Source organism: Poecilia mexicana, unplaced genomic scaffold (assembly GCF_051168715.1).
Source record: "Poecilia mexicana isolate PSO_F unplaced genomic scaffold, ASM5116871v1 scaffold_2, whole genome shotgun sequence".
NCBI lineage: Eukaryota > Metazoa > Chordata > Actinopteri > Cyprinodontiformes > Poeciliidae > Poecilia > Poecilia mexicana.
In genome coordinates, this window is record NW_028263371.1 from 25,451,133 (window position 1) to 25,464,108 (window position 12,976).

A 12,976-nucleotide genomic window follows, 5' to 3' on the forward strand; every position below is an offset into this window, starting at 1 on the left:
GGAAGTTTGGGGGGGCAATACGGGGATATGATGAGATGAGGAGGGGTGCAACAAGCTGCATACTTGGATTCAAATTGATTACACACCGGTCCTCAAGGCAAACTGACCTGCATGTTTTTAGTTCAGCTAAACCCTGTCAATCAGCCATCAATGAAAACCATGTGTGCTGAATTATGGAAATATTTAAAACTTGCAGGGCAGTGCTTGGAGGAACAGTGTTGAAAAACACTAGACTATGGATTGGCATGCCAATCAATAGAGTTCAACCAGAAAACAACATTGATTTAAAGACATATTTACAATATTAGTTAATTGGCTAGAAGTGGCTGGTTGAAGGTTTATCCACCATCAGTCGTCAACCTTAACCATAAATTCAACCTTTGTGATGATAATTCAACATCGTTTGCTAACAAGCCAACAGTGAAGTGGCTGTGTGTTTGGGACATCCCACTCTTGTAAATAGCAGAGGTGGACCGCTTCACTCCTGGTAGTAAGTTATAGATGTTTGTGTCAATACATCACAGACAGTCAGTAAGAAATTTATGAACAAGTAAGAGGCAAAACAGCCGACATTGATTCAACATTGATCAGACGTTGATCAGACCTTGGCATTTCATTCATTAGATTACCACTACAAAACAACATTAATTCAATAACACAGTTTCAACATTGGTTACTTGGCTAGAGCTGGATGGTTGTTTGATTGTATACGTAAACATTAAGATAAATATTAATGAATTATTAAGATAAATATTAATTTAACACTGATGGGGAACTATAGAGCTTTGGAGCCGATGTCACAGCATATGACGTTTACGTGGCTCGGCGCCATTTTTGGTGTCCACAGACCAAAACAAACTATTCAGAACACCGGTGTTTTCATTGCGTTACCGACCGCAGTGAAGCTGTTTTCAAGTTGGATACTGGATAAACCGAGCTCCGCGGAGTAAGGGACGTTCAGCTCAAGGTTGATCTGATTTATGAACGCTAATTTCGGCCAGCTGTTCTTTACTGGTCCCTCCTCAAGCGCTCGGAGTTTCACATGGGGACTGTCAATTTCCGAACACTCCTGTAAATAAATGCTTTGTCTTGTGACCAACTGATATAGTAAAGTGGTCATTCATGCTATTACAGAGACACACGAACCTCTATTAAAATTTTAAGTCATATTCAATAATTTTAATATTAAATGTCTTCAAGCTTCCAAATTGTGCCCCATTAACTCAATATGTGTGAAATTGTTCTACTAGACTGTATAGATGAGGCACACTCACCTTTATTACATTTTAACACTTTTCATGTATTTTTTAGCTATTTCTGAAGTCAAAATGTTGTATTTTATTTAAAAAAATATTTTAAAAAACATATTCATAAAATGTATTACCTCAGATGGTCATCACTTGCTACCTGTAATGTTCAATTGCAAAAAATTCTAGGACAGGATCTATTTCATTACATGTTCACTTACCTGAAATATGTTAAATACAACAAATATTAATGTGTGATCTGTTTCATAAAATTTACTTGTCACTTTTGTTGTTTAATTACACATTAAATGTTTAAAGATGGGCTCTTTCATCTGGTTTGTGTCATGATGTGGCGGTGGACACAAATGCAGCAGGCAGTAGACTTACTTTATCTGGATGTTATTTTAATGAACAAAATAAACTAAATCTAGATCGGATGGTTACAAAGAGAGGGAAGGTCATCCGCACAGAAGGGGTCTCGCTCCCAGAGGGAACAATAGCAGACATAGAGCACAGCTACAAGTACCTGGGAATACCACAAGCAAATGGCAACCTCGATGAGGTCACAAGGAAAGGAGCCACAGCCAAATACTTCCAGGCAAGTCCTGAGAAGCCAGCTTGAAAACAAGAGAACAAGATCCGTGCTATAAACAGCTATGCCTTACCAGTAATCAGATACCCTGCAGGCATAATTAGCTGGCCAATGGAAGAGATGAAGGCCACAGATGTTAAGACTCGGAAGCTACTAACCATGCATGGTTCCATCCCAAATCCAGCACCCTGAGACTGTACACAAGCCATAAGGAAGGCAGAGGACTAGTGAGTCCAGGATGAAACATCCAAGATCCATAAATACATCAAGGACAAATCCTCAACGGACGATGTGCTCAGCGAATGTCTCAGGCAGTGGGGAACAGAGGAAGAGGTGCTGGAGGTACCATCATGGGAGGACAAGCCCCTACATGGGATGTACCACCGACAAATAACTGAAGTGGCTGATATCAGGAAATCCTACCAATGGCTGGAGAAAGCTGGACTCAAGGACAGCACAGAGGCCCTCATCCTAGCCGCCCAGGAACAGGCCCTAAACACCAGAGCAATAGAGGCTCAGATCTACCACACCAGACAAGACCCAAGGTGTAGGTTGTGCAAGGAGGCCTCTGAGACAGTCCAGCACATAACAGCAGGGTGCAAGATGCTGGCAGGGAAAGCGTGCATGGAACAACATAACCAAGTGGCCGAGCTAAGATCCTGTGGGACTTCCAGATCCAGACAGACAAGATGGTAATGGCGAACCAACCGGACATTATAGTGGTGGATGTAGCAATACCAAGTGACTACAACATCAGAAAAAAGGAGCACGAGAAACTGGAGAAATACCAGGGCCTCAGAGAAGAACTGGAGAAGTCCTGGAAGGTGAAGACCACAGTGGTGCCTGTGGTCATCGGGGCCCTCGGGGCAGTCACCCCCAAACTGGAGCAGTGGCTAAAACAGATCCCAGGAACAACATCAGACATCTCAGTCCAGAAATGTGCAGTTCTAGGTTCAGCCAAGATACTGGAGGAGAACCCTCAAGCTCCCAGGCCTCTGGTAGAGGACCCGAGCTCAGAGGATGAAAGAGAGAGACCACCCGCGGAGGTTGAGAAGGGAATTTTTTGTGTATATATATATATATATATATATATATATATATATATATATATATATATATATATATATATATATATAGATAGATAGATAGATAGATCATCACAAACCACACTCCATACCAGTAAGTGCTGGCAATGCTACTAGCAGTTTGTTGCCAACCGCCAGTAAAACCAACAAGAAGAAGAATATAACCCTGTGGATAAACAACATCATGGCTCCTTTAAGCTAAATATGCCTTGAATGCATCATGACTGGTAGAGAAACTCATAGACATAATATAAGGATATTATATTATATTATGTCTATGGAGAAACTCAAGTGACTTCCTGTAAGTCACCCTTCCTCACTCACTTCCTGTAAGTCACCCGAGTCTCTACCAGGCATGACATGTTTGACAGGTAGCAGGAAGAGAAGATAAGCTCTGAAGAACGAGTGAATTAAATCAAGTCTCTCAGAGTTGAAGGTAAAATCACTTTTTACTGAAACTTCACTGCAGCTCAGTGAGTTTTTCTCTTTCTGAAGAGAAAAAGAGTCAGAACTGTTTGATTCTCTGACCTGTTTGATTCTCTGACAGATTTTTGTTCCAGAGTAACTTCCTGTCCCTGCAGCTGTTTTACAGAGTTTGGTGTCAGCAGCAATAAATGTGTTTCTAATGATTGTTTCTGGTTCTGTGGTGAACAAAGTTACTTTATTTGTTAAAACAAACAATGTTTCGGTTCCAACTGAACCATAAAACTTATCAGTGAACAGAGTCAGAACATGGACAGACATGTTTGTAGTTCTTTACGTCTGTGATCATGAGGCGGTTAGATATTATGCTGCTGCCATTGTTCTACACTTTGTTTTTTTATAATTCTTAAATGTTTCAGATGGTATAACTAAAATCAGACAAACAACTTTCTTTCACATGAAACGTTTTCAAATAATGACATCAGTTCTTAAGGGAAGAAGCCATTTTTACAAACCAGGTAATATGTGGACATATTATTATTTCCTCATTAAATCATGAATTCACTTTGATTAACCAAAGTTAGCTGATCACTTTCTGCTGCATATAATGTTAAAATGCGGCTTAATTTGATTAATGTTACAAACTAAGTTCAACCTTTGTTGTGACGCTGAGGTAATAAATTCAATATGTGAAAGTTATTTGGGGGCGGGGGGGGGAATTGATGGATTAAAAATTTACATCAGCTGTACAAACATTCATTTTAATCCAAAAATTAAAAATCCAAAAACTCTAGATCACTCCTCTTTAGGCTTCAGTTTTGCTTCTGTTCAGCTGGAAAACGTTTTGTCACATCCACACATTTATCTGTTCTAAGCATCTGTTCAGTGATTGGATGGGGTCAAAGGTCACCTAGTGACATCATAATGTAGAGCTGTGTATCATTTAGTCCTGGTAAGTAATCTGATTACTTTGCTATAGCCTGACCTTGTGGTGGAACACAGGTGACTTCTGTCCTTTCCAGTGAGAAGTTACCTGAAATCCCTGTTCTGTAGTCAGACTGGAACCAGTCCAGTACTTGGTGATTTCTACTGGTTCATGTTTTCTTGTCTTGTTTTTGGCAGAAGCTTCTTGTTTCTGTTTGAAAGACCGAGAAGTTTGATGTCACAATTCCAGACAAAACCATTAAGAGACGTTTAGTTTCTGAAGTTGAGCTGGAATCAGGTTCTTCTGATCCTCTGAACTCCTGATGGGAACAGCTTCTGCTTCACAGGACACTTACTGGACCTGGACTACTGGACTGACTGGTTCTGGTTTCTTTCTTAGGCTGACTGAAGTCCAGAAGATGGAAGATCTGGATCTAAAGAAGGACAGAGCAAAACCTCCAGGACCCATCAGTCCGTCTGTGAGGAGTGACCGGTCCAAAGATGAACCTCCAAAGTTCAGTGCTGAACCTGGACCCTCAGACAGAAAGTAAGAAACCAGTTTCTAAATATAGATGATATTAACTGGTTGATCTTTGATCAAAAGTAACTTAAATTTCTTCCATATTAATTTAAAGTTAAACATGAAGGATGTTGGTCAGTAAATCAGTTTGAATGAAAAATGATGAAAATGAAAACAAAAACCAGCAACAATGTGAGGAGCAACGACTCAGATTGTCTCTGAACTGGATGTTGCAGCAACTAGTTGACTCTTTACTCTGCAGTAACTTTTCCATCACTAGTCTCTCGTCTCAATCACGTCACTAAACTGATTTTTACCAGAAGATGAACCAGGTGAGTTTGTCAAAGTTTAAATTGTATAAACTTCCAGAAAACTGAATAAGAGTCGAAACACTGAATTTCTTTAACTTGAGACTAAAAACCATCTGATTTTAGTTTCTTTGATTATAAATGAAACAGTGACCAACATATTTGATGGTTATGATTTTGGTGATGCTCTCATCAAATATAATGTCTGTTCAGTTGTTGAATGCCTGGTGTTTTCTTTATAGCTTTCTGCTTTATTATGCAAAGCACCTTGAACTGCCTTGCTGCTGAAATGAACTGAACAAATAAACTTGAAGGTTCAGTTTGACCCAACAGATCAGTCTGAATGTTTCACTCTGGAGCTTCAGACCTGCAGCAGTTTGTGTTCAGAGCTTCTTCTCTGGTTTTTATCTCAGTTTCTCACTGATCGATCTGAATAACAACATGTTTGTGTTTCAGAGGTCAGAACCACAGAGGGAGAGCAGAACCTCCAGGATCCAGCTGTCCCTCCATGAGGAGTGACCGGTCCAAACGACACAATCCAGAGTTCAGTATTGAACCTGGACCATCAGAACCAGAGTTAGAAACCAGTTTCTAACTGGTTCATGTGACTCTGTAGAGCAGACAGGTTCTATGCTTGGATACACGAGGAGACAGGCAGAAAAATAGAGGCTTTATTATGCGTCCATTTTCTGTTCCATGATATTTATTAACATTGATGACTAGTGATTGATTCATGGGATAAACTTTGTCCAACTCCACAACAAAACTCAACCCTAAAACATTGAAATTAAAAAGTTTCTTCATAAACTTTTTAATTTCTTATTAAATCCAAGATTTAACCAACAACATAACATTTATCTACTTGGATTGTGATCATGCAGTTATGCATCTTAAGCTAATTTGAACCTAAATGAACTTTAAAACACATTTCTTTCGAACTGTAATAACAGACAGACTAAAGCAGAAGGTTTTTAGTTAGAAACTCAAAGCTTCAAAAATCTTTCTTACCTCCTGTTTTCTACTGTCTCTTTGCTTCAGAGCTTAGAACCAGATGGAAATCATTACTAAGTCCATAAAAGGAACCAGACCACCTGAATAAAACAGGAACTGCACTCAATAAAGATGGACTGTAACAAAGACTACAACTGCAAACAATAAATCAGGACAAAAATAACTACAAAGTGAACAGAATCAAAGTCCAAAGGATCATGAGGTCAGATTTAGTCGACCCAAATTTATAGGACTAATAAAAGACGTGAACTTTAGATAACTTGTTGTTAGCTCTGCTAGCATGTCCACAAAATGATCTGCCACAGCATAAGGCTCTTTATAAAGAGCTCAGATCAATGCAAACTGGGTCTGAATAGTGTTACTGGTGTTACTGAAGGATCCATCTTTCTCCACTGGGATCTAGATTAGAATCAGTTTCTGTTTCTTTCAGCCTCTGATGGATCAGACAGAATCATGATTATTGAACCAGAACAGATTCAATACAACAAAAGGAAGATCAATCATGATACCAGATATAATACAATAAAGAACTTTAAACCAGAGAACATCAATGTTCTGAAGTTCTGTTCTGACCCAGTTTCTGGTCTCTAGTTTGTGGTGGATCTTCATGAACATCTTCAGCTCCAGCCTGTTGTTAGTGAAATATTTCAGTGATGAATAAATGTCTTTACTTGTCCAGGGTGAACCCCAGCTCTCACCTGATTCCTGCTGAACATCGGCACCAGTCCCTCCATGACCCTGCAGAGATAAGAAGTGATAGACAATGGATGGATGGATGGAAGGAAGATCTTCCTGTATGGAGGAAGAGGAGCAGCTGTGCGCCAGGTGAGACTGAACATCTCAGAGTTTCCTCCCATCGTCTCTGTTGAACCAGATCCACATCTTTAATTCAGATTTGGAGATTCAAAGTTTTAACCATCTCTTTGTAATCAATTATTTCAACTAAATCTGTTTTTCCAGCTGGTGTAAATGTGTTGGTAACTCTGGTTAATATAATCCCCATTTAATTTGAGCCTATTCAGAAAAATACCTGTAAAAATTATATGACAAGTGATAAATGGACTGTAAATAGATCAATAAAGTTCAGATAAAATATTACAAAATGTAGCAGAGCACCAATCAGATATTGGTTGATTTTACTGTTCAATATCATTAACATTGATTAATGGTAATCTATTCTTGATTATAAATGGAGGGTATAATATTATTATAACTGGAAAATTCCTGAAGAAATTTAAATGGGGCCTGCAGAAGTGTGCCCATTGCTTTGGACCTAGCAATTTAGCCACAACTCACACAGATGGACTTGCACTTGGTAATATCAGAAGTACATCTGTTTAAAATACAATAACAGAAACTATTGTCAGGTCTATTATCATACTGATATGGTTGATTTAGCTCACGATTACAGTACAATGGTTGAACCCCTTTCACAATGAAATTCAGTCTGAGACTCTTGAGTACAAGCTTCGCACATGTGGTTCTCACTCATGGTCCAAAATAAAAAAAAACATGAAGACAGTGGGTAATTGTTTATTTCTTTAAAAAATTCAACCTTCATAGTAAGGATTTTAATTTACACTCAAAAATTCAGAGAAATAATAATTCTATGTAAACAAAATATGAATAGTCACAGGAAATATGTATTCTTCTCACAATGCATTGTGAGACCTGCGTACGACTGTTTGTGAGACTACTCACTGCCTCTCTCTGGGACTTGTTGCTCTGGTAATTAATTATCTGGACCTGGGCTGGCTTTCTCTATAAGACAGGATGCTGGAGACAGAATTTCTATACTTGTGACATACCCAGCGTCGGTCTCAAGGACCTTGACAATAAACCATATGCCTTAGCAAAATTTTGAAAACATTTTATGGGAGCAGGTGTAACATAGTTAAAATGGTTGAGGTTAAATCCTGCTAAAATGCACCATCTGCTGGTAAAAAGTTGTATTGCATTCACCCTAGAAAGAGCGAGGTATTATGGGTAATCCTCAGAGCCATGAGGATCACTGACGAGGTAACGTGTCTCTGTCATGTGTTAAAGAAATATTATTAATGCATTTTGTGAAGTGCGTTTGTGGTTGTCGTTTTTGCATATTGTTGAAATATGTTCGATCCGGGTCACGGCACCATTGTGGCCTATGTGGTTTTGGTGGCTTCTATCGGTGTGGTAATGAACGACAAGGAGCTGCTCAAGTTGGCATCAGCTGTTTCTTTAATTCTCCATCTGCATTTCACAGAACGGGCATGGAGGTAAGGCCAGTCTCTGGCATAAAACAAGCTCCTCGTCAGTGATCCTCATGGCTCTGAGGATTACCCATAATACAATAACCACAATAAAATAATTTAAAATTACAGTGATCGTATAGTGGATTTTGTTTTACAATAAAAGGACAACCAGTGAGTCTCCTTTTCAGAGAAAATAAAGTAACTAATTAAAATGTTCTGAAAAATAAAATAAAATGCTGACATTTTATTTACTGGATGCCATTTTTATATTAACAGTTTTATACAATGATGTGGTTAATTTATGTTTCTGCACTGTTCTAAAATGCAAGGTTATATAAACTAAAACATAAAAATGGCATCCAGTAAATAAAATGTCAGCATTTTATTTTATTTTTCAGAACATTTTAATTAGTTACTTTATTTTCTCTAAAAAGGAGACTCACTGGTTGTCCTTTTATTGTAAAACAAAATCCACTATACGATCACTGTAATTTTAAATTATTTTATTGTGGTTATTGTATTATGGGTAATCCTCAGAGCCATGAGGATCACTGACGAGGAGCTTGTTTTATGCCAGAGACTGACCTTACCTCCATGCCCGTTCTGTGAAATGCAGATGGAGAATTAAAGAAACAGCTGATGCCAACTTGAGCAGCTCCTTGTCGTTCATTACCACACCGATAGAAGCCACCAAAACCACATAGGCCACACAGGCATGTGTATCTATGTCATGACCGACTTTGAGATCAATAGGGCAATATTTGTGCTTGTGAGGGTGACTTAAAAGAGTTTTGGAGTCAGACCTCCACTGTGCTGTGTGTTTCAGAGAGAAATATTACTGATTCTGTGAGACACTAGGCCTAGATTTGTCTTGTTTTTCTCAATTTATGTGCTCATTTTAACTCAGAATCCCACTAAAAGTAATACTTCCCTTCTTGGGATCAAGCTGAACATTTTGATACCATTTTTGTGGGGGTGACGCAGCGGTATGGGTCACATGAATGGTGATGGAAGAAAAATAAATAATAAAGAGATCACTTGTTGGGTGTTGAACAGTAGGTTCCTGCCATGCATTGACTCTTGTTTTATTTTTATTGGTCATTACACCAGGCCTATAAGGTTCTGCTTTAAATCAGAACTGAAAAACCCAAACGAAGCAGAAGTTGGCTTCAGATTGCAGAATCCAATCTGGAAAATGACTGTAATGAAGGTCTTCATTACTTGGCGGCACAACACTTAAAATGTGTTAAATGATAAAAGAAATGCATGATGAAGGAAATGAAACAGATACAAACAGATTGAAATGTTTATTTATTGGGTGTTTTCAGTGGCATCTCAGCTGGAACTGATCATGTCCTGTTAAAATACAACAAAGGAATAAAATAGGTATTGATTGTTAAAATGTTTGAAGGCTTTGTATGGGTGTGGCTTACCTCTCTCTTCCTCTGCAGGGTGTTCAGGCTAAAAGATTCCCCGGGGGCCTGAGCACCTTTTAAAGGTTCCGGAAGAGACCAAAGCAGATGGAAGAGGGGGAGCAGTAGAGTTATACATTTTATATATTTAATGTTGGATTTGTATTTATATGAATAAAAAAGGTCTTTTAGAGATGCTTAGAATGACTAGAATTTGATAATATGTATTATCATGAGGATTTAGTTAGTTTGTCAAACCTTGTTTGTGTGTATGTATTTTGTTTTACCCTGTTTGTGAATTGGAACAGTCTGCAACTATAAAAGGCTGCATGTTGGCCATATTGAGGTGTGTGTTGCTGCTGAGACCCTAAGACACTGTAAGCAGGGTTGTTTGTTGTTAAATGTTGGTGAATAAACACCCAGTGGGGTTGCACAGTTTCTCTGCCTCAAGTCTCCTACTTCCTCCAGCCGCTAAGGGCCATCCTAACAATGACTAAAGGGCTGCATTTAATGTCTGAAAACAGAATAGATCTGATTGTTTAGCATCACATCCTGTGAAGTCAGAAACCATACAATGATAAGACCTCCTAATGTTCCAGATGGTTTTGTTCCAAATTTATTACTAAAGCAAACATGTTTTTACTTATTTTCTTCTGTGTTTCAGAATATGTTGGTCTGCAGAAGGTCCTACAGGAACATAAGATCAGTCTGAGGACGAGATGTGAACATGTGACTGAAGGAAGTGATGAAACAGGAAGTAGAACCCTCCTCAACAGGATCTACACTGATCTCTACATCACAAAGGGACAGAGTGAAGATGTTAACACCCAGCATGAGGTGAAGCAGCTGGAGAGAATTTCCAAGATCCAGAACCTCCATGACTATCCAATCAGGTGCCATGACATCTTTAAAACCTTCCCTGACCAACATGGAGCCATCAGAGTGGTTTTGACCAATGGCGTTGCTGGTGTTGGAAAAACCTTCTCAGTGCAGAAGTTCACTCTGGACTGGGCCGAGGGCTTTGAGAACCAAGATGTCAGTGTGGTGGTTCTGCTTTCGTTCAGGGAGCTGAACTTGATCAGAGATGAGCAGCACAGTCTTCTCTCGCTGCTCCATGTTTTCCATCCAACACTCCAGAAGCTCCCAGCAGAGCAGCTGGATAATTGCAAACTTCTCTTCATCTTTGATGGGCTGGATGAAAGCAGACTTTCACTGGACTTCAACAACAGTCAGCTGGTTTCTGACGTCACTCAGAAGTCATCAGTCAATGTTCTGCTGACAAACCTCATCAAGGGGAACCTGCTTCCCTCAGCTCTCATCTGGATAACTACCAGACCTGCAGCAATCAATCAGGTCCCTCCTTCATGTATTTCCAGGGTAACAGAAGTACGAGGCTTCACCGATGCCCAGAAGGAGGAGTACTTCAGGAAGAGATTCAATGATGAAGAGCTGTCCAGCAGAATCATCTCCCACATCAAGAAATCAAAAACTCTCCACATCATGTGTGCAATCCCAATCTTCTGCTGGATCACTGCTACAGTTCTGGAGAACATGTTGACCTCAGAGCAGAGAGGAGAGCTGCCCAAGACCATTACTGACATGTACTCACACTTCCTACTGGTCCAGACAAAGAGGAAGAAGAACAAGTACCATGGAGGACATGAGACAAGTCCACAGGAGCTGATGGAGGCTGACAGGAAAGTTCTTCTGAAGCTGGGGAGGCTGGCGTTTGAACATCTGGAGAAAGGAAACATCATGTTCTACCAAGAAGACCTGGAGCAGTGTGGTCTGGATGTCACAGAGGCCTTGGTGTTCTCAGGAGTTTGTACAGAGATCTTCAAAAGAGAGAGTGTGATCTTCCAGAAATCAGTCTACTGCTTTGTTCATCTGAGCATCCAGGAGTTTCTGGCTGCCGTCTACATGCTCCACTGCTTCACCAGCAGGAGATCAGAGGTGATCATGATGTTCCCGGGAGAAGAAGAAGAAGATGAGGACAGTGAGGTGATCAAGATGTTCCTTGGAGAAGAAGAAGAAGTTGAGGACAGTGACGTGATTGACATGTTCCTGGGAGAAAACTACAATGAAATATCTCTAGATGAGTTCATGAACAAAGTCATGTATAAATCTCTCAGCAGTGAAAATGGCCACCTGGACCTGTTTGTCCGCTTCCTTCATGGTCTCACTGTGGAGTCCAACCAGAGACTCTTAGAGGATCTGCTGGGTCAGACAGAAAACTGTCCAGAAACCATCCAGAGCATCATCATCAACCTGATGGAGATGAACACTGATAGAATCTCTCCTGACAGAAGCATCAACATCTTCTACTGTCTGGTGGAGATGAACGATGTACCATTTTATCAGGAGATCAAACGGCTGCTGGATTCAGGGAAGCAGCAGCTCTCAGTGTCTGACTGTTCAGCTCTGGCCTTCATACTGCAGATGTCAGAGGTTCTGGATGAGTTGGACCTGGAGAAGTACAACACATCATCAGATGGACGACGGAGACTGGTTCCAGCTGTGAGGAACTGCAGAAAGGCTCGGTGAGTCCAGATGTTTTCATTGTGTGAATGCTGATTCAGCACTATTGTCCTCCTGTTTCTTCTTTCTTCAAGTTGATTCTGGATGTTTTTGGCCTTTAACTACTTCCTTCGTCCTCTGGATGATTTCAGCCATTCAAACATCTAAACATTCAGCTCATCCAGGAAAGCTGCAGCTTCTGGTTTTTAGACATTTGATCATTTAAAAATATTTAACTTTTTATCAGTTTTCAGGTTGAAATGAATAGAAAACCCTGAACTGTAGAAAATGTCTATTTCCTCTAAGATCCAATCATCCAGAGAGACTTTTTAAACTTTAAACTCTCTTCACTCGTTGAGCTGCTGCTCCATAATTCACCTTTTAGGATCTTTGACTGTTTTAAAAAAATAATGGTTTAGTTTAATGAAAAGTTGGACCATTAAAATAAATGATTGCTTTAATTATAAACTTTGTGAATAGTGTTGATCTTCTTCATCCTGTCATCATCCTCACCTCTTCCTCCTCCACTAGTTTCCTCTGAGTTTGTAACTGAGACCAAAATGTGGTGATTGTTGTCTGGTTCCAGAAAAAGTCCTAGTTTCTGTCAGATCCTCCCAAAGCTCTGAGAACTCTGCTTCCAGAGCTGGAACCATTTTCCTCATCAACTCTTCATCTGCAGCCTTTGTTGAAGCTGTTAGCTGTCCTC

The 12,976-nt window shown here is 39.8% G+C and overlaps 1 protein-coding gene across 4 annotated transcripts in view; it reads left to right on the forward strand.

The window, feature by feature from the left end:
* Window positions 1-3,255: 3,255 nt before the first annotated feature.
* Window positions 3,256-12,976, forward strand: part of LOC106911089 (NLR family CARD domain-containing protein 3-like) — a 40,826-nt gene continuing 31,105 nt past the window's right edge. For 2 of the 4 annotated variants that reach the window (XM_088013303.1, XM_088013309.1), the window contains exons 1-5: window positions 3,256-3,360; window positions 4,672-4,818; window positions 5,556-5,675; window positions 6,790-6,935; window positions 10,418-12,293. In XM_088013303.1, coding sequence (XP_087869429.1) covers window positions 4,691-4,818; window positions 5,556-5,675; window positions 6,790-6,935; window positions 10,418-12,293 — 2,270 coding nt within the window. In that variant the 5' untranslated portion in view covers window positions 3,256-3,360; window positions 4,672-4,690. Of the gene's footprint in view, window positions 3,361-4,671; window positions 4,819-5,555; window positions 5,676-6,789; window positions 6,936-10,417; window positions 12,298-12,976 lie in introns of those variants that run through there. The other 2 variants (XM_088013315.1, XM_088013320.1) reach the window with 2 other exon arrangements.